Source organism: Carcharhinus amblyrhynchos, chromosome 3, assembly GCF_965287045.1.
Source record: "Carcharhinus amblyrhynchos chromosome 3, sCarAmb.v2.hapA, whole genome shotgun sequence".
Taxonomy (NCBI): Eukaryota; Metazoa; Chordata; class Chondrichthyes; order Carcharhiniformes; family Carcharhinidae; genus Carcharhinus; species Carcharhinus amblyrhynchos.
The window spans coordinates 123,922,387-123,943,039 of record NC_137326.1 but is presented as its reverse complement, the minus strand read 5'-3'; the positions used below and the strand labels follow the sequence as shown (position 1 = coordinate 123,943,039).

The following is a 20,653-nucleotide window of genomic DNA, read 5'->3' as shown; positions in this document are numbered from 1 at the left end:
AGGTTCCAGAACTCCATGTTAGAACATAGAACACAACAGCACAAACAGGCCCTTCGGCCCACAAGTTATTGAATGCGGAGGCCTGTTGCATGGAGATGTTCTAGATACTGCAGCAGTGTGGGTGTAAAGGACCTTGGTCTCTGGCAGCTTCACTTGTCTGAAAAGCTTTCCAAAGCTTCGGTTAGATTGTAAATGGGTTCTGTGTGTGGGGTATGAGCGGGTACGGAGATGGTATGGAGGCATGTAGAATAGACATGATGGTTGAGGTTTTGAGGGCCTGGTTTTGAGGGTCCATCATTACAACTAAGCCAATGTCCCAGTAAACAGCGGCTGGCATTGCAGCTGGCTGATCTCGCCATCCATGCCTGCCTTCATTCCTGCCTGCCCCTCACTTCCACTGGGGAGGGGGGAGCATCCATAACGGAGGTTGGTTATGCAAAACTCTGGCCTCCTAGTTCTAGCCATAAAACAATGGATTCCCCAATCTTACCACTTCCCCCTCTTCACCTAGCAACCCACAAGTGGACCTGCACCCACCCCAGCTTCTATACCCATGCATTCCTACAGGACAATTGCTATCCCAGTGCCTGACTGTGCGTCTTGGGTCACAAGAGGCCACTCCAATATTCCTGCCTTTTGATGTCGCTGCAGGAGAGTTGCCTAGCAACAGCAGCAACATGCTGATCAAAGGTTTGCAGGAGCTGTGATGGAGGGACTATCATCACCCTAGGGTGCCTCAGTCATGTTCAGAGAGCTGCAGTTACCTGGGGCTTCAGGCCTGCTTTTCAATCAGTGTCGGATGCTGTAGCCTCCCCAGTGGTGTTTGAATAAAGTTTGCTCTGTTGTTTTTCCACACGCAGTGACGGTGCTGGCCATCTTCCATGAGCTCGACGTGGACACGCAACTCTACACGCTGCTGTTCGGGGAGAGCGTACTGAACGACGCGGTCGCCATCGTCCTGACTTAGTAAGCAAACCGAGGGTGGGGTGTGGGCTGCTTTTTCTTGTTGACTGATGTCACCAAGGGTGCGTCGGGAACAAGGTGCTGTACTTCAGAGAGGTAGCGTGACCCCCTCCACCCACCATCTCAGCAGAACATAAAGCTCCTTCAATAAAAAGGCATATTTTTTCTAAATTAGAAATCCTGGACATAGATAGTGTTCTGAGATTTCTATAACCATAAATAATATTCCCTCTTGCTGGATGGTGTGTAATATACTCCCTGTTAGATTAACAAATCACCTCACTGAGAAATAGTTTTTCTACCTCGAATGATTATAGATTTTTAGCTGGCAGTCTACATTTGAGTCTTCTGTTTTCCCTTTCTTTCCTCTGTTTGCTTTTGATCCATTTGACCTAGGTTGAAGGTGAAGGGCAGGAGGTTCAGTAGGATGTCAGGAAAAACTTTTTTTTACCCAGAGGATGGTGACGGTCTGGAACGTGCTGCCTGGGAGGGGGGTAGAGGCAGGTTGCCTCACATCCTTTAAAAAGTACCTCGATGAGCACTTGGCATGTCATAACATTCAGGGCGATGGGCCAGATGCTGGCAGAAAGGATTAGGCCAGATGCTGGCAGATGGGACCTGTTTGTGATCAGAACTCCCTACTCACCTGACAAAGGGGCAAAGCCCCAAAAGCTAGTGGCGTTTGCTACCAAATAAACCAGTTGGACTTTAACCTGGTGTTGTGAGACTTCTTACTAGATGGGATTAGGCCAGAGTTCAGGTGTTTCTAATGTGTCGGTACAGACTCGATGGGTTGAAGGGACTCTTCTGTGCTGTATGATTCTATGATTTTGTCAAATGTAGGGAGGGGCATGAGAGCCCCATTCAGAGTGCAATTTGTGTCCACAGCCTTTCTCTGGATGTAAGAGGGATTGGTGCATCTGACATGAAATGTGTTAAAACAAAAATTTTATTAAATATTGAATAATAAGAATAATGACAATTATAATTGATGATATGAAAAAAGAGATAGATAAGTAAAAATACAGATCACTTTGTTGAAAGGAGAAGACATTTTGTACGTATTTGCACAAAAAAAGACAGACAATAACCCTAAATTGATCTGTTCCGTGACAGCACTCTAAATTGGTACATACATTATCGTCCCTGAGGATTACCAAGTCGCTAAGTAACCTTGTGGATGGACACTGCTGTCACTCACTATGTTTCTGGTCTTTTCTTCTACCTTCAATACTGACTAAATCACGTTAATGAGCGGGATTCCCAGTCAGTTATTAACATTGACCTGGAGTGCTGTAGATCTGTCATGGCTCAGATGATGAATTTGCCAAAGTCCGGCACAGAACGCTGTCTGCTTTCTGATTTGCTTTTGTCCAGTGCTTTTTTTGGGAACTGCTTTCTCAGGGCTAGTTACTGGACATTGGACAACTGATGGGTATGAATTTCTTGGGTCAGTAACACAACATGACCAGCGTGGAAAGTACATGAATAAAATATGTGAATGCATTGCCAACTTTTTTAAATGTTCTTTTCTGGGATGTGGGTGGCACTGGCAAAGCCAGTATTCATTGACTAATTGCCCTTGAACTAGTCAACCACATTGGGGTGGCACAGTGGTTAGCACTGCTGCCTCACAGCCCCAGGGACCTGGGTTTGATTCCAGCCTTAGGCCACTGTCTATGTGGAGTCTGCACATTCTCCCCATGTGGGTTTCTTCCAGGTGCTCCAGTTTCCTCCCATAGTCTAAAAGATGTGCTGGTTAGGTGCATTAGCCATGCTAAATTCTCTCTCTGTGTACCCGAACAGGCAGTGGAGTGCAGCAGCTAGGGGATTTTCACAGTAACTTCATTGCAGTGCTAATGTAAGCCTACTTGTGACTAATAAATAAACGTCAACCACATTGCTGTGGATTTGGAATCACATCTAGGTTTGATAAGTAGTGGGACTCAAACCTGGATCCCCAGAGCTTTACCCCGAGTCTCTGGATTACTCGTCCAGTGACAATACCACTATGCCACTGCCTCCCTTGTTTATCACCGTATAGTAAGTTTATCTCTTTTTTAATTCATTCATGGGGCATGGGTGTCCCTGGCTGGCCGGTATCACTACCTGCTCGAGGGCAGATGAGAGTCAATCACATTGCTGTGAATCTGGAGTCACATGTAGGCCAGACCAGGTAAGGACAGCAGAGTTCCTTCCCTAAAGGACATTAGTGAATCAGTAGGGTTTTTCCGACAATCGACAATGGTTTCATGGTCACCAATGGATTCTTAATTCCAGCTTTTTAAAATTAAATTTAAATTCCACCATTTGCTGTGATGGTACTCAAAACCGGGTCCCCAGGACATTAGCTGAGTTTCTGGATTAATAGTCTAGCAATTACTCACTAGGCCATCGCCTCCTCTACCTATGTTAACTCAAAACTGTTACTTTACATGAAGCACCATTGAATAATTACCTTTGACTATTTCATCAGCCACTTGGAATATGAGCATCACATTAACCTGTCTTCAGTTGGGATTTCCCAATTGTCCATTGACTATCCTGGTGATTGTTGTTGTCTGGGGCCAAGGGGAGGGAAGACGAGATGAAAGTCACTGGGGAAATATAAGAGTGAAGCCGAGGCCCTTTTCCCAGAGTGATGGAACCTAAATCAGAAGAAGAGTCAGCCTTAACTTCTAAGCAGTGTGGCGGGACAGTGGTTAGCACTGCTGCTTCATAGTGCCAGGGACCCGGGTTTGATTCCCGGCTTGGGTCACTGTCTGTGTGGAGTCTGCATGGATTTCCTCTGAGTGCTCCCGTTTCCTCCCACAGTCCAAAAAGATGTGCTGATTAGGTGGATTGGCCATGCTAAATTCTCTCTCAATGTACCTGAACAGGCGCTGGAGTGTGGCGACTAGGGGATTTTCACAGTAACTTCATTGCAGTGTCAATTATGCCTACTTGTGTCACATAAATAAACTTAAACTTTAGTGATGCCTATGTGCTAGCCGTGTGCTTGAGCAATTTTTGACACTCACCCAAATGTAGTTTTTCAACATCCCTTTTCTGTATAGAGAACTAACAGGCGCCAGTGGGTAAAAGAATGGATTGCATCCGTTTAACTATCTCAATTTGTTGATATAGATCTTATCTGCTGAGGATGCTGGGAAACATCCCTTTATACTTTTGAATGAAGTCTTCATATCCCAAACAGAATGAAGGGGGATTTGATTCATTATTATCACATGTACTGGGATACAGTGAAAAGTATTGTTTCTTGCACACTATACAAGGAAAATCATTCATGGAGCACATGGGGGAAAAAGGAAAAGGATAAGATGCAGAATGTAGTGTTACAGTCATAGCTATGTAGACATCGACTATGTCATCATAGTCTATGTAGAGAAAGATCAGCTTAAATCAGCTGGATTCCGGGGAAGTGCCGGATGAATGGAAAACGGCTAATGTTACGCCGTTGTTTAAGAAGGGTGCCAGGCAAAAGGCGGGGAATTATAGGCCGGTTAGTTTAACGTCTGTGGTAGGTAAAATGTTAGAATCTGTCATTAAGGAGGAAATTGCGAGGCATCTTGAAGGGAATTGCTTGATAGAGCAGACGCAGCACGGTTTCATTAAAGGGAAGTCGTGTCTGACAAATTTACTGGAGTTCTATGAGGATGTGTCTAGGGCGGTGGATAGAGGAGAGCCGGTGGATGTGGTCTTTCTAGATTTTCAGAAGGCGTTTGACAAGGTACCTCACAAGAGGTTATTGCAGAAGGTCGAGGGACATGGAGTTGGGGGTAGGGTGTTAGCGTGGATAGAGGATTGGTTGTCAAATAGGAGGCAGAGAGTGGGGTCAACGGGTGCTATTCGGATTGGCGGATGGTGACTAGTGGAGTGCCCCAGGGGTCGGTGCTGGGGCCTCAGCTTTTTACCATTTATATAGATGATCTGGAGGAGGGAACCGAGTGTAGAGTGTCTAAATTTGCTGATGACACCAAGATTGGGGGAACGGCAAATTGTGCGGAGGGTGTGGAGAGTCTGCAGAAGGATCTAGATAGGCTGGGCGAATGGGCCAGGAAATGGCAAATGGAATTTAATGTTGGCAAGTGTGAGGTGGTCCACTTTGGTAGGAAGAATGGTAGGAAGGACTACTACTTACGGGGCGAAAAACTGCAGCAGGCGATGGTGCAGAGGGACCTCGGGGTCCTTGTGCATGAGTCGCAAAAACCCAGCTTGCAGGTGCAGCAGGTGGTCAGGAAGGCGAATGGGATGCTGGCCTTCATAGCGAGGGGGATTGAATATGAAAGTAGGGAGGTCTTGCTGCAGCTGTATAGGGCATTGGTGAGGCCGCAGCTGGAGTACTGTGTGCAGTTTTGGGCGCCGCACCTGCGCAAAGATATTTTGGCCTTGGAGGGAGTGCAGAGGAGGTTTACTAGGCTGATACCGGAGTTGAGGGGGTTGAGCTATGAGGAGAGGCTGAATAAACTAGGCTTGTACTCGTTAGAGTTTAGAAGAATGAGGGGAGATCTCATTGAGACGTATAAGATGATGAATGGGATGGATAGGATAGAGGTGGAGAGACTCTTCCCGCTCAAAAAAGACAGTAGGACTAGGGGGCACAGCCTCAAGATAAAAGGGGGGCGGTTTAGAATGGAGTTGAGGAGGAACTTCTTCACTCAAAGGGTGGTGAATCTCTGGAATTCTCTGCCCGTTGAAGTGGTGGAGGCTGCCTCGCTAAATATTTTTAAGATGCGGGTTGATGTGTTTTTGATAAGAGAGGGGATTAAGGGTTATGGGGAGAGGGCGGGAAAGTGGAACTGAGCAGCAACAGATCAGCCATGATCTTATTGAATGGCGGGGCAGGCTCGAAGGGCTGGATGGCCTACTCCTGCTCCTATTTCTTATGTTAATATAAGGTAGGTCCATTGAAAAGTCTGATAGCAGCAGGGAAGAAGCTGTTCTTAAGTTGGTTGGTATGTGTTTTCAGACTTTTATAAAATTTTCCTGGCAGAAGAAGGTGGAAGAGAGAATGTCAGGGTTGTGTGGGGTCCTTAATTATGCTGGCTGCTTTGCTGAGGGCAGTGGGAAGCAAAGACGGAGTCAATGGATTGGAGACTGTTTGCATGGGTGCGTGGCCAGGCTGCTTTAACCCCCAGGGACAGAGGGGTTGGGGTGGGGTCAGAGGTTGGCATTTTTAAAATCCGGGTCTTGATCCCAGCCCACCTCTGAGCTGCTCCTTGGGGGTTTAATAACAATGCAGCAAGGGGCGAGCAGCATGTGGGAGATCCAGGTTTCCTTTCCAAAACTGCACACCTCTGTCAATATCAGGGCTAATGTGTTTGGGCTTATGTGAAATATTAGTTCATAAAAGTGATTTTAAATTCAGCAGTATTACAAAATGAAAACAGGCCATTTCCACAATGCCCTCCTTTTTTTACTGACTTCTTTTCCATTTTCATATTGTCATCCCTTGGGGAAGGGATTTCAGTCCTGGAAAATGCAATCTGTGCTTTCTGGTTGAGTTAGTAATGGATTACAATTCTAGAAAATGGGATATGTGGAAACTCCTCGGGGATTTTTGATCATTTCTTATTCAACTCTTTCATCTGGGGAAATGATTCCAATAAAAGAATTAGTCAGAGAAGTGTGGCTCTGCAAGAAGACTGAGCTAACCGTACAGACTGGAAACTGGAGAGCCACCCACCCCCTACCCCCCTGCGTCATCAGCACAGAATTGACACCAAGCTGAAATAGGGCGGTAGATCCTTCAGCTTAACAACTGCGATGGTTCTCGCTGGTCATCAACTCTGCCCCAACCTGGTGTTCGACCCAAATTCTCACTGTGAAACTGCCACCACAACACAGGTGGTAGTAGTCTCTGCACGGGCAAATTCACGCAGAAAACACATAAGGATGGTTGAGATGGGGAATAGAAAAGGTCCCACTTTTGCAGCTGCTGCATCCTCCTGCTAAGGGTATGCGGGGGCACAGGAGGTGCCACCTTATCACATAAACCAACCTCTGCTCTATACCTGACCCAGGGTCTGCCTGCTGCTGACACTTAGTGCACTCAATACTGAACTCCAGCCCGCATGACGAAGATTGCCAACTTGTTGATGAAAGAAATTTTGTTTGTGATCTACAGATAAGCAAAAAAGAAATCCTTTCCCTGATGCGGCACACAAACTCTGCCAAAAAGTATATACGTCGGTTCTGCCATTAATGAGTTTCAGGATCATATCAGCTTGTGTTTTGCTTTTTTTTGTCCTTCGTTCAGAAGGTCTGCCTTCCTTTAACTGTAAGATGTTTGAAGTCTTTAGTTCTCTATTAGAACAAAGAAAATTATGGCACAGGCCCTTCGGTCCTCCAAGCCGGCACCGACCATGCTGCCCAGCTGAACTAAAACCCCATCCCTTTCAAAGAATATTCCTGACTCCTTGTCGGGTGACTGACCTGTGGATGGGGCCTGTAGACGGATTTCAAAACATCGTAGAATCTCGCCCAGATTTCATGGCCTGTAAATGACTGAAGTTTATTTGCTCTGTGATTCACCCAGGTGTCTTGCATCTCTCTGAGCTTGTGTTGGACGGTCCTGTGTATGTTTCAGTTGACATTGTACTTAGATAGTGATGATCTGTCATTGAAGACAACGTTTCGCTTCCAGTACTTTCTGGATTACCTCATCGTTTTCACTGAACCAATCTTGATCCTTACAAGAGGCAAGGCCAAGGGCCAGCAGAGAAGTAGAGTATGTTATGTCCCTGAAGGTTGTCCAGTTATGCTCAATGCTCTGACTGTCCAGGTTTACTGAACACAGGCAACTGTTGAGTTTCACTGAGAAAGATTACTTCATGACTGCCTGTTTGATGTTTAGGGGTTTATCGAACACTGTTGTAATTAACAGTGAGATGAAGAATGTTGAGTGATGTGAGAAAATGAAGTAAGTGAAGAATGATGAGGTAATGTTGTTCCAGCTTCAAGCTTTAATTAATTCATGGCACATTTGAGCCAAACGTAGACTGCAAACGCAGCATTTTATTTAAAAATAAAATCTGTTTACGTGGATGTTCTGTAATAAAGGGATTAATCTGATCATATTTATTCAAATAGAATCTGGGTGGGATTTTTCAATCCCCCTCCCCCCACCCCGGCAGCACCTTTTCTGGCAGTGGGGGTGGTTTGCCATTGGTCAGTGGTAGGATCTTCTGATTCTCTGGGGTTTAGCAGCTATCCCCCCAACCCTCTGTTGCCAGGGAATGCACCACAGGTAGGGTTTGGAGGGTGGGGGGTTCACCATTTACAGGACCAGAAAATACCAGTGTTGGGAAGGAACCAGAAATTTTCTATGGGACTCTGCGTTGGAATAGTTCCCAGAGACAAAGTACTTGGGGGAGCTATCTTTTAGTTTGGGATGTGCAAGTAGTAGAGGAGCCTTACACCATTTTCACCGTGGCTGGTGAATGTAGCAGCTAAGGTATCTTTCCTTTCAAACATGCCCTCAAGGTTTAAATATGTTAGAACCATAGAATACAGAGGAGATGTCAGGGGTAAGTTTCTCACTCAGCGGGTAGTGAGTGAGTGGAATCGACTGCCATCGGTGCTGGTGGAGGCGAACTCGCTGAGGTCTTTTAAGAGACTTCTGGATGAGTACGTGGGATTTAATGGGATTGAGGGTTATAGATAGGCCTGGTAGATAGAGATATGATCGGCGCAACTTGTGGGCCGAAGGGCCTGTTTGTGCTGTAGTGTTCTATGTTCAATGTAATATTACAGCACAGAAACAGGCCTTTGGCCCTTCTTGGCTGTACCAAACCATTTTTCTGCCTGGTCCCACTGACCTGCACCTGGACCATATCCCTCCACACCCCTCTCATCCATGTACCTGTCCAAGTTTTTCTTAAATGTTAAAAGTGAGCCCGCATTCACCACTTCATCTGGCAGTTCATTCCACACTCCCAACACTCTCTGTGTGAAGAAGCCCCCCCTAATATTCTCTTTAAACTTTTCCCCCTTCACCTTTAACCCATGTCCTCTAGTTTTTTTCTCCCCTAGCCTCAGTGGAAAAAGCCTGCTTGCATTCACTCTATCTATACCCATTGTAATTTTATACACTTCTATCAAATCTCCTCTCATTCTTCTACACTCCAGGGAATAAAGTCCTAACTTATTCAACCTTTCTCTGTAACTCAGTTTCTCAAGTCCAGGCAACACCCTTGTAAACCTTCTCTGTACTCTCTCAACCTTATTAATATCCTTCCTGTAATTAGGTGACCAAAACTGCACACAATACTCTAAATTCGGCCTCACCAATGTCTTATACATATATAATGTCTTATATATGTTCTGGTAACAGCTGACATGTTTGACATATATATCCTTTGTGTGTTTGATGTTCCCAGAAAGGAACTCATTGTGATCAGGTTTTAGCTGTTACCTGGGTTCTCCTGGTTAATCCGCAACATTAGCTAATAAGCCAATCAAGGTGCCTTCCAAAGAAACACTGCAGTAAATGAGAATTGCTATCAAAAGTGTTTACTGAAAACTCGGAACATTTCTTTCAACAGTGTGCTTCATTGACTGTCGATGAATGTCAACCACTCCATTAGGGCTGACCTGATATTGGTTAACATGATCAGTAAAACACACGATTGGTTATTGCAGTAGAAATTAAGGGTGAAATCTGTTTTATCATAACAAAGAATTGCCATGGAAACCAACCAAGTTTCTAACTATGGAACGTTGGTGAACATAAGTGCATCTGTGATGTGTTTTTGTCTTAGTAATCAATACACAGATGTCAGTCTTCTGAAATTACTCAGCATCTTAATCGAATGAGGCAGAGGTCCCCTGTGCTCTGCTTTCACATGGAGTGCTTTAGGCAGCAAACACTTGAGATCGTCACCTTTTATTGAAATAATTAAGCTAATCCCAATTGCCAACTCACAGACCCATCCTACCCGGGTCGAACAATTCCCCCAGGATAAGAGTGCTGTATTTCTTCACAATATTAAATGCAACTTTTTTTTTATTCACTCATGGAACATGGGCGTCACTGGCTGGCCAGCATTTACTACCCATCCCTAGTTGCCCTTGAGAAGGTGGTGGTGAGCTGCCTTCTTGAGACACTGCCATCCATATGCTATAGGTTGACTCACAATGCCATTAGGGAGGGAATTCCAGGACTCTGACCCAACGACTGCATAGGAACAATGAAATATTTCCAAGTCAGAATGGTGAGTGACTTAGAGGGGAACTTGCAAATGGTGGTGTTCCCATGTAACTGCTGTACTTGTCCATCTGGATGGGAGTGTTTGTGATTTTGGAAGGTTCTGTCTGAGGATCTTTGGTGAATTGCTGCAGTACATCGTGTAGATAGTACACACTGCTGCTACTGAGCATGAATGGTGAAAGGAGCGGACGTTTGTGAACATGATGCCAATCATGCGGGCGCTTTGTCTTGAATGGTGTCAAGCTTCTTGAGTGTTGTTGGAGCTGCACACATCCAGCAAGTGGGAAATATTCCATCCTACTCTTGACCTAGAACAAAGAACAAAGAACAACACAGCACGGGAAACAGGCCCTTCGGCCCAACGAGCCCGCGCCGCCGTCCTACTATCTCAGTGACCTATTCATGATTTTAGTCTACGTCTAACGTGCGAGGATCAGGGAGGTCCAATTTAGGGACAATTTTAGTACCCAATCAATCAGCCTAAAAGCACATCTTTGGGGGATGTGGGAGGAAACCGGAGCACCCGGAGGAAACCCACGCAACCACGGGGAGAACGTGCAAACTCCCACAGACACAGGCCCAAATCCATGTGTCCGCACAGCAACAGAGATAGTCTCTGAGCTGTCATGTTGCCCTCGAGATGGTCCAGTTTAAGCACACTAACGACATGAAGCAATAGGCAACTCCCGAAGCAACATCCAAGAGCAGCCCACTACAACCTGCCGCCTGCATGCCCCTTGCTGGACTTAAATGCCTGTGGAGACAAAAAAATTCATTATTAAACAGGCAAAGACTAACATTCCTGAGGCAAAATGTATTCCCAAGCCTACAATGTTCAGTAAGGCCTACTATATCCCCCTATATGTAGCCCGCTCATATGGCTGTCTAAGTGACTCTTAAACAACCCTAGCGTGCCTGCTTCCACCACCTTACTTGGCAGTGCATTCCACACCCCCACTACCCTTTGCGTGAAAAACTGCCCTCTAATATTTGTCTTATACCTAGCCCCCCTCACCCTAAGCCCGTGACCCCTCGTTCTATCCATTTCTTGTAGCGGAAAAAGCTTACCACCATTTACTCTATCTATCCCCTTCATAATCTTATAAACCTCTATTAGATCCCCCCTCAGCCGACGTCTCTCAAGGGAAAACAGCCCAAGTTCATCCAATCTTTCCTCGTAAGACAGCCCTTCCATACCAGGCAACATCCTGGTAAATCTCCTCTGCACTCTCTCCAGGATCTCTACATCCTTCCGGTAGTACGGCGACCAGAACTGGACACAGTACTCCAAGTGAGGCCTAACCAATGTTCTATACAACTGCAACATCAAACTCCTACTCTTATATTCTATACCTCTTCCTATGAAGGCTAACATACCATACGCTTTCCTCATCACATTCTGCACCTGTACCGACACCTTCAGGGACTTATGCACTTGCACCCCCAGGTCTCTCTGCGTATCTATACTCCGGATAGTTCTACCTTTTATCGTATAACTCCCCTCCACATTATTCCGGCTTTTTTTTTTTTTGGAGCTGAGAAACTACGACATCTTCTTCAGAGCCTTCAACGTGTCATCAACGAAGATGAACATCTCGTCAAGGCCATCCTCACACCCCCACTGCTTGCTGTCAAACAATCCATTATTTGCAGCAACTACCCAGCCTTGCTGAAGAACAACAATGATGACACCACAGAACCCTGCCTTGGCAACCTCTGCAAGATGTGCCAGATCATCAACCAAGGTACCACCATCACACTTGAGAACACCATCCACCAAGTACCTGGTACATACTAATGTGATTCCGCCAATGTTGCAGGAAAGGATGTCCCGGGACACGGTACATCACTGAGACCGTATGGCACACATACGTTACTTGGCCAAGTCTGGATTTTTGAGGTCTTGCTGCATTTGGAAGTGGTTGGCTTCAGTATCTGATGAGTCACAACAATGGACGAACGGACACTGCATGACAATCACCTGGCAGGAGTCAGGGAACACTTACGCAGTCAAGAGCATTCAGCCTCCGATCTTCAGGTAAGCAATCTCCAAGGCGGCCTTCAAGACACACAGCAAGGCAGAATCACCAAGTAGCAACTGACCGCCAAGTTCCGCACGAATAAGAACGGCCTGAACCGGGACCTTGGGTTCATACAAAGACCTGTGCCTTATAGATGGTGGACTAGCTCTGGGGAGTCAGGAGGTGAGTCACTCACTGTAGTATTCCTAGCCTCTGACCTGCTCTTGTAGCCACTATATTTATGTGATGAGTCCAGTTGAGTTTCTGGTCAATGGTAACCCCAAGGATGTTGACAGTGTGTGTTCAATGATGGTAACGCCATTGAATGTCAAGGGGCAGTGTTTAAAGTATCTCTTATTAGTGATGGTCATTGCCTGGCATTTGTGTGACAAGAATGTTATTTGCCACTTATCTGCTCAAGCCTGGATATTGTCCAAATCTTGTTGCGTTTGAACATGGATTGTATCAGTATCTGCAGAGTCCCAAATGGTGCTGAACATTGTGCAATCATCGCTGAAAATCCCTACGTCTGACTTTACAATGGAGGGAAGGTCATTGATGAAGCAGCTGAAGATGATTGGGCCTAGGACACTACCACAACACCAACCCTCTACAGCCACCACCATCTTCCTACGTGCCAGTTATGACTTCAACCAGCGAAAAGTTTGCCCCCGATACCTATAGATTCTAATTTTGCTAGGGCTCCTTGATCGCATGTGACCTTGATTTCAAGGGCTGTCACTCTCATCTCAGCTCCTGAATTTAGCTCTCTCTCCAGTGTTAGAACACTTCAAGATTCCTGCAGTCACTGAAACTCTAGCTTTTTGGACATCTCTTATTCCTTTATTGTCTGTCCCTAACTGCCTTCCATTTCAGAGGGCAATTGAGAGTCAACCATGTTGCTGTGGGCCTTGCATCATGTGCAGGCCAGTAGGTTGCCAGTACATGAGGCATTCCTTTTTGTCTCACAATTGCTGGCTTTGTTTCCTTCTGATGAGGTGCCCCTTAATTTGCTCCCTCACTTCTGTCTCATTCTTTTAACACTGTCCTTAAAACATACCCCATTAAACAAGCTTTTACCTCCGCCCAGACCCCCACCTCCCAATATCTTCATTGGTTCAGTCTTGGTTTTTCTCTGATGACTTCCTTGCTAAGCGCTTTGAGACTTCTTCCATTGTTATCATAAGTGCTGCGTAAGTGCTCATTGTTATTCTGTGACTTGAACTGCCTCGCTCCTGAATCAGTCCGAGACAGCCCCTGAAGATTAGGAAAACAATGCACCAATAATGCATACAACCGAATGCAAACTAATCAGGTGCAGTTCAAGAGCCTTAGCCTCGTATGTGAATCAATACGGTCTACAGATTATATGCTTAAAAAATACTGAAGTGTTGCCTGATAGAAATTGATTTTCTATTGAGAGGCACTGGCTGCATCCACATCGTTGACTGCTCTTGGCAATCACATATAAAAATAACTGTTATGGAGGAGGAGTGATGGATGGTTTATGTGGAGACTGGATAAATTATGCACACACTTCTTAGGAGAGCATCACAAAATTGTTAGTAGAATTGTCTATTAGAATTTGTGAAATGAGCTAAACTAAGCAAATATTGGGCTAATGTTGGAAGCTGTTAATAAGCATCGTATGAATTACTTCTGGGAGTCGTTTTCACATATCTAATTGTTGCAAAAATGGTATACCTTGAGTTCTCACATGAGGCTGTTTAATTTTCTACTCGTAAGCTCTGGTTCTGTGCTCACAGTCTGATTTTAAATAGGTTGCCAGTGTGTAGCTAGTACATTATGGATGTCATTCAATTTATTTAAACAGCTGTATCATGCCCACTTGAAATGCTTGTCTCACAAGTTCACCCTTCTGTGAATTTCTCCTCTTAACTGAAGCTGCTACCTCCTTTAATCATCCTGCTGCTCACCTCTCAGTTCTTTTCATTGCATCAGTGCTTTCTGAAGCTAAAATGCCCAAAGTATTCCATCTGCAATCGGCTGAAAATTGAGAATCAAATTTAGGTCACATTTGGTGCAAGGTATCCTCAGGAGGCAAGCCTGTTAACTACGGTAAATAAAACAAATTCAGAATCTGTTATGGGACTGCTGTTACAGATTGCCGTCAAGTGGCTAATTTTGGAGGAGAATAAAATTACTCTTGCTCCAGCCTGACACTTCCACTGTTGATTATTGTTACACGGGGACAAATTGTTTCAAACACACATTTCTTTCAAATAGAGAAGCTGCTGAAGCATCTGATAGATGCACAATTGGTATGCACCTCACCGCGGTCTTCCCTGCAATCACAGTCTGTGCACCATTAGACTGATAAAGATTTTTGTTGTCTTAGTAGCTCACTCTTACTAGTTTAGTCCCATTGAAATCATCGGAGAAACTGAATCCCACAATGATCTTGACACGTTGTTTTTGTCCACTGTAAATCGCAAGAGCTCACAAAAGGGGGCAGCACAGTGGTTAGCACCGCTGTCTCACAGTGCCAGGGATTCTGGTTCAGTTCCGGCCCCGGGTGACTGTCTATATGGAGTCTGCACTTTCTCCCCGTGTCTGCGTGGGTTTCCTCCCACACACCAAAGATGTGCAGGTTAGGTGGATTGGCCGTGCTAAATTGCCCTTCAGTGTCAGGGGGACTAGCTAGAGTAAATGCGTGGAGTTATGAGGATAGGGCATGGGTCGGATTGTTGTTGAGCAGGTTTTGATAGGCTGAATAGCCTCCTTCTGCACTGTGGGGATTCTATGAATCTATGTCTAAGATCTGACTTTGCAATGCCACGTATCATTTGAAATTCCACGCTTGGATATTTGTCTGTGTTGACCTATTCTCATTTCCCAGCACTCTCTTCCCGATAATTGGATGTCTGCTGGTGATTTCTATCAAAATTTCTGTTTCACACAAGCTGTGGCCTAGTTTTTGATCAAAGAGTTAGACCTGTCAGCCAGGTTGCAAGGAAATTAAAACTTGATCCACTTTAAGAAAAAGGAAGAGATCAGAGCAACAAAAGAGATTTTATCCAATCAAATCATTCTCATTAAAGATCAAAGAAAATTACAGCACAGGAACAGGCCCTTCGGCCCTTCAAGCCTGCATGACCATCTGCCCGACTGAACTACACCCCATACCCTTCTGGGGACCATATCTCTCTATTCCTATCCTATTCGTGTATTTATCAAGATGCCCCTTAAAAGTCACTATTGTATTCACTTCCACTGCTTCCCCTGGCAGCGATTTCCAGGCACCCACTGCCCTCTGTATAAAAAAAAATTGCCTCTGCTTTAAACCTTGCCCCTTGCACCTTAAACCTGTGCCCCCTCGAAATTGACTCTTCCACCCTGGGAAAAAGCTTCTGACTGTCCACTCTGTCCATGCCCCTCATAGTCTTATAGACTTCTATCAGGATGCCCCTCAACCCCTGTCATTCTGGTGAGAACAAATCAAGTTTCTCCAACCTCTCCTCACAGCTAATGTCCTTCATACCTGGCAATATCCTGATAAGTCTTTTCTGTACCCTTTCCAAAGCCCCCACATCCTTCTGGTGACTAGAATTGAGCACTATATTCCAAGTGCGGCTTACCTAAGGTTCTATAAAGCTTGTATAAATCCTTGCATATCTGCTTCATGTTGTCATTTTGAATGCATTCAGTCCATGTGTGTCTCAATTCCTCATTTTGCAGGAGGGGAGAGCTTGATTTGCATGAAATTAAAGAAAAATTGTGGTCTGGTGTATCACTTGCAATCCTCAGTGCTGTAGAAGGATACACGGAATGCTACTTTGCTCTTCCCTTTTATGCTGTAAAATGGTGGGAAGCAGAAGAGCAGCTTTCTCGTACAATCAGGAATGGCAGCATGCTCAACTTACCATGTTCCTGGTCCACCCAAGTAGCAAGGGGAGGCTATGGTCTAGTGGTATTATCACTAGACTATTAATCCAGAAACTCAACTAATGTTCTGGGGACCAGGGTTCGAATCCCGCCATGTGAGCTGGTGAAATTTGAACTCAACAAAAAAAATCTAGAATTAAAAGTCTAAATGTTGACCATGGAAAACAGAAAAACCTATCTGGTTCACTAATGTCCTTTAGGGAAGGAAATTTGCCATCCTGACCTGGTCTAGCTTACATGTGACTTCAGAGTCACAGCAATGTGGTTGACTTCTCAACTGCCCCCTGAAATGGCTTAGCAAGCCGGTCAATCCAAGGGCATTTAGAGATGGGCAACAATGCAGGCTTGCCAGTGGCTTCCTCTGGGTGCTCCGGTTTCCTCCCACAGTCCAAAGATGTGCGGATTAGATGGATTGGCCGTGCTAAATTGACCCTTAATGTCAGGGGACTGGCTAGCATATTAGGTTGTGGGGATAGGGCCTGGGTGGGATTATGATCGGTGTGCAGACTCGATGGGCTGAATGGCCTCCTTCTGCTCTGTAGGACTCTATGTATTTCTATATAAGGCTACAAATGTGTACGTTATAAATAATTCATTTAATGGTTGTCTCAGTAAAAGGCTTGAGGACCTTTAAAACCATCTTGTTCAGCCTGGATGTGAAATCTGTCTGGTTCCAAACTCATTTGGAAAGGGATTTACTATTTTCAGTTAGCGACTTATTCAGTGAAGTCATTGATCAGAACATTTGCACCTCTCCATGCAGTGGTTTGGCTACAACATGAATGGCCTACCTATGAGTGGGAAAGCAAGCTGGTAGTTTGTAAAATGGGGTACCTGACATTGGCTGTGTGCCCACTGCCTGTGCACCTGCCTCCACCCCACCATGATTTTATGAATGGTGAGGAGGCATGGCCCATGTCCAACAATTCTTCCCCCCCCCCACCACCCCTTCATCGGCAACTGCCAGCCTGACACCGGGAGCCGGGAAAATGCTAGAATCTATTCCAAAGGATGTGATAACTGGACTTTTTGCGAATGATAGGATTGGGCAGAGTCAGCATGGAATTATGAGAAGGAAATCATGTTTGTCAAACGTGTGGGAGGCTTTTAAGGATGTGATGTTTAAAATAGATAAGGGTGAAACAGTAGATGTGTTGTATTTGGATTTTCTGGGAGGCTTTTGATAAGGCCCCACACCTTATCAAAACTGTAAACAAAATTAGAGTATATGTGATCCGAGGCAATAACATTGCCACAGATTGAGAATTGATGAATAGACAGAAACTAAAGAGTAGGAATAAATGGGTCATACCAGGTCTGGCGGTCTGTTACCAGATGGTTACAAGATTGACAGGTTAAGTGAGTGGGCAAGAACATGGCAGAAGGAGTATAATGTGGAAATCCACTTTGGTATGAAAAAAATTGCTGAGTATTTTGTAAATGAGGAGGGATTGGCGAGTGTTGATGTCCAAAGGGACTTAGTGTCCCTGTCCATGAATCACTGAAAGCTAACATACAGAAGATAAATGTTATGTTGGCCTTCATTGCAAGGAGGGTTGAGTACAGAAGTCATGCTGCAATTGTATCAAGCCTTGTTGAGATTGCATCTGTGTACAGATTTGGTCTTTTTGGCTAAGGGAGACTACACTTGCCAGAGAGGGAGTGCAACCCAGGTTCACCAGACAGATTCTCCTAAGAGGAGAAATTGAGGAAAGTGGGCCTATATTCTCTGAAATTTAGAAAAATGCCAGACAATTTCATTGGAGCAGAAGATTATTACAGGATTCAAACGGAATAAATTCAAGATGGATGTTTCACTTTCTTGGGGTGGGGTGAGGGGGTGGGGCAGTGGGACTCTGGGGGTTGACTACTACTAGAGGACAGAGTCTCAGAATAAGGAGTAAGCTGTAGACAGTTCGATCTGAGATCAGGAGAAACCTCTTCAGTCAGAAGGTGGTAATTCTTTGGAGCTCTGTACTCCAGAGAGCTGTGGAGGTTTAGGCACTGAGTGTGATAAGACAGAAATCAATAGATTTCGAGATATTAAGGATATCAAAGGACATGGGGATTGTGCAGGAACATGGCATTCGTGTGGACGACCAGCCATGACCTGGTTAAATGGCAGAGCAGGTTCGAGGGACTGAATAGCCATCTCCTGTTCCTATGTTCCTAATCTTAGCCCTTTGTTCATTTTGACCTCTTTTCTGTTTCAAAACTTGAATCTTTATGTAAAAACAATACTGTGGCTGCTGGAAATCTGAAATTTAAAATCAGAAAATGCTGGAGGAACTCAGCAGGTCTGGCAGCTCTGAGGGTGAGTCACACAGACTCAAAACATTATATATTTCTCTCACCACAGAAGCTGTCAGAACGTTTTCTGGATCCTCTGTTCTTGCTGCCAGACCTGCTGAGTTTTTCCAGCATTTTCTGTTTTGACTTGAGTCCTTATGCCATCCTTTGTTGGTTTAATTTAGCTTTTTGCCAATTTGCAGAATACAACATTTGCTCCACTTAGTGGCAGTCTGTTCCAGCTGTGAGTGCCTTCAACATCGACCAAACGCAAACCACATCCAAGTCGCTATGATAGTCGGCACTCGACCCCATCCAAGTCCATTTTTATTCCATAACCAAGTAGAAGTTCATTACAGCAATATATAGACTCCCTGCTGCGGTCCTGTTTATTCCAACTAAATCCACATTTGTTGCGTTCAGCAGTGGTTTACTGCAGTTTAGTCTGCTGTCGCTGTTTTCGCTGCAGGCTATTGTCTTGCTTTTTAGCATTCACAGGGCTACATGCTGATCTTCACTGAGTTAGATACTGAGCTGCTTTTGTCTCCATTCACCTGAGCTAGGTGTTAGACTTGATCACCTGACTTTACATTCTCTCAGTTAGATGTCTACATCACTGTCCATTCACTGAGCTCAGTGGTAGCACGTTCCACCTGAGTCTGCATTTACTGAGCTAGTTGGTCCTATGTTCTACCTGAGTGCATTCCCCTTGAGTTATAGAGGTTTACAGTGTAGAAACAGGCCCTTCAGCCCAACTTGTCCATTCCATCCCTTTTTTAAACATTTAAGCTAGTCCCAATTGCCCACGTTTGGCCCATATCCCTCTATACCCATCTTATTCATGTAACTGTCTAGGCGCTTTATAGTCTGGGTGATAGCTTTTTAAAATTTATTGGGTGTGGGCTTTGCTGGCATTTATTGTCCATCCCTAATTGCCCTTAACTGAGTGGCATTTCAGGGGCCTTTAAGAGTCAACCACATTGCTGTATATCTATAGTCAGATGTCTAGACCAGACAGGATGGCAGATTTTCCTTCCTGAAAGAACATTAGTGAACCAGATGGGCTTTTACAGCAATGGCTTCATGGTTATCATTAGACTCCTAATTCCTGATTTTTATTGATTTCAAATTTTACCATCTGCCATTCGAACTCCGGATCACTGGATTACTGGTCCAGTGATAATACAACTGCACCACGTATACATTTACTGAGCTTGACTTCAACGCAGATAAAAATCGTGAAATATTACTCATCCCCCAAAATAAAACATTATACATAATCCCAACGTGAATTATTATGAAGCCTCAAGAAATGAAAGTTGAGTTTTAAATTCACAATTGGCAATCAAATTAATGATCTGTTGTGCACAACTGTCTCTGAAAGGTGCAAAACAATTGGATCTGTTAAGTGCGGACGAGGCTGGCCTCAGATTTCTATGGATTTTAAGATGTGATAGATGCAAAGTAAAAAATAATGGCAGAATTCTCCCAGCCCAGTGCACTCCTCGAGTAACGCAGCTTTTTGCGAGGTTGTGGTTGCAAGTCTCACAGGTGCCTTTTTGTAGCCCAATCAGCTTCATGTCAGAAACTCCACCCCCCCACCCCCCCCCCCCCCCCCCCCCCCCCCCCCCACCCCGATACTCCAGGATGGTTCCCATCTGCGGAGTTTACAATGCTCCCCGCAAATGCGGAACAGGCATCCTCACCCCACTGGTGGGGAGAGATGCCATTGAGGCCCCATCAGAGGGGTTGAAGGCAAGAGGGGGAGTGCCTCTTGGGTAGTGCCAGCCTGGCACCTTGGCAGTGTCCAAGGGGCAAATTGGCACTGCCCACAGGCAACTTGGCATGCCCACCAGGCTGTGGCAAGGGGGTGGGGCTTGCTGGGGGTCAATGGGCGGGGGAAGGATCTGCTGCCATTCTGCAAGTGGGATCAGTGCAAGAGGGAACAGGGAGGAGGGCAATCGAGGCTGGCCATTGGCTGAGGGGTGGGGGGTGCGTCAGGCCTGGTCGTCAGGGAGGTGGGGGGGGGGGGTTGATTGGGGCTGGACTGGTGGTGGGGGTAAATCTGGGCTGGCCTTGGGGTAAGATCAGGGCTGGTTTGGGGTGGGGTGGAGGAGATTGGGGCTGGCTCAGGGGGCAGCTTCCAGGGAAGGCCAGCGATCAGGAAGCTACTGCGTCTGTGTTGATCTCCACACTGACGGATTGGCATATGCACAGTAACTCACTCAGAGCTACGCTGCCAGCCTCTCGGGCGAAATTAGAC

General features: G+C 45.4%; 1 protein-coding gene across 2 annotated transcripts in view; it reads left to right on the top strand.

Moving 5' to 3' along the window:
• Positions 1–20,653, top strand: part of LOC145341104 (sodium/hydrogen exchanger 9-like) — a 384,640-nt gene that overhangs the window by 98,148 nt on the left and 265,839 nt on the right. For both annotated transcript variants that reach the window (XM_080185958.1, XM_080185959.1), the window contains exon 6: positions 861–966. In XM_080185958.1, coding sequence (XP_080042084.1) covers positions 861–966 — 106 coding nt within the window. The remainder of the gene's footprint in view (positions 1–860; positions 967–20,653) is intronic.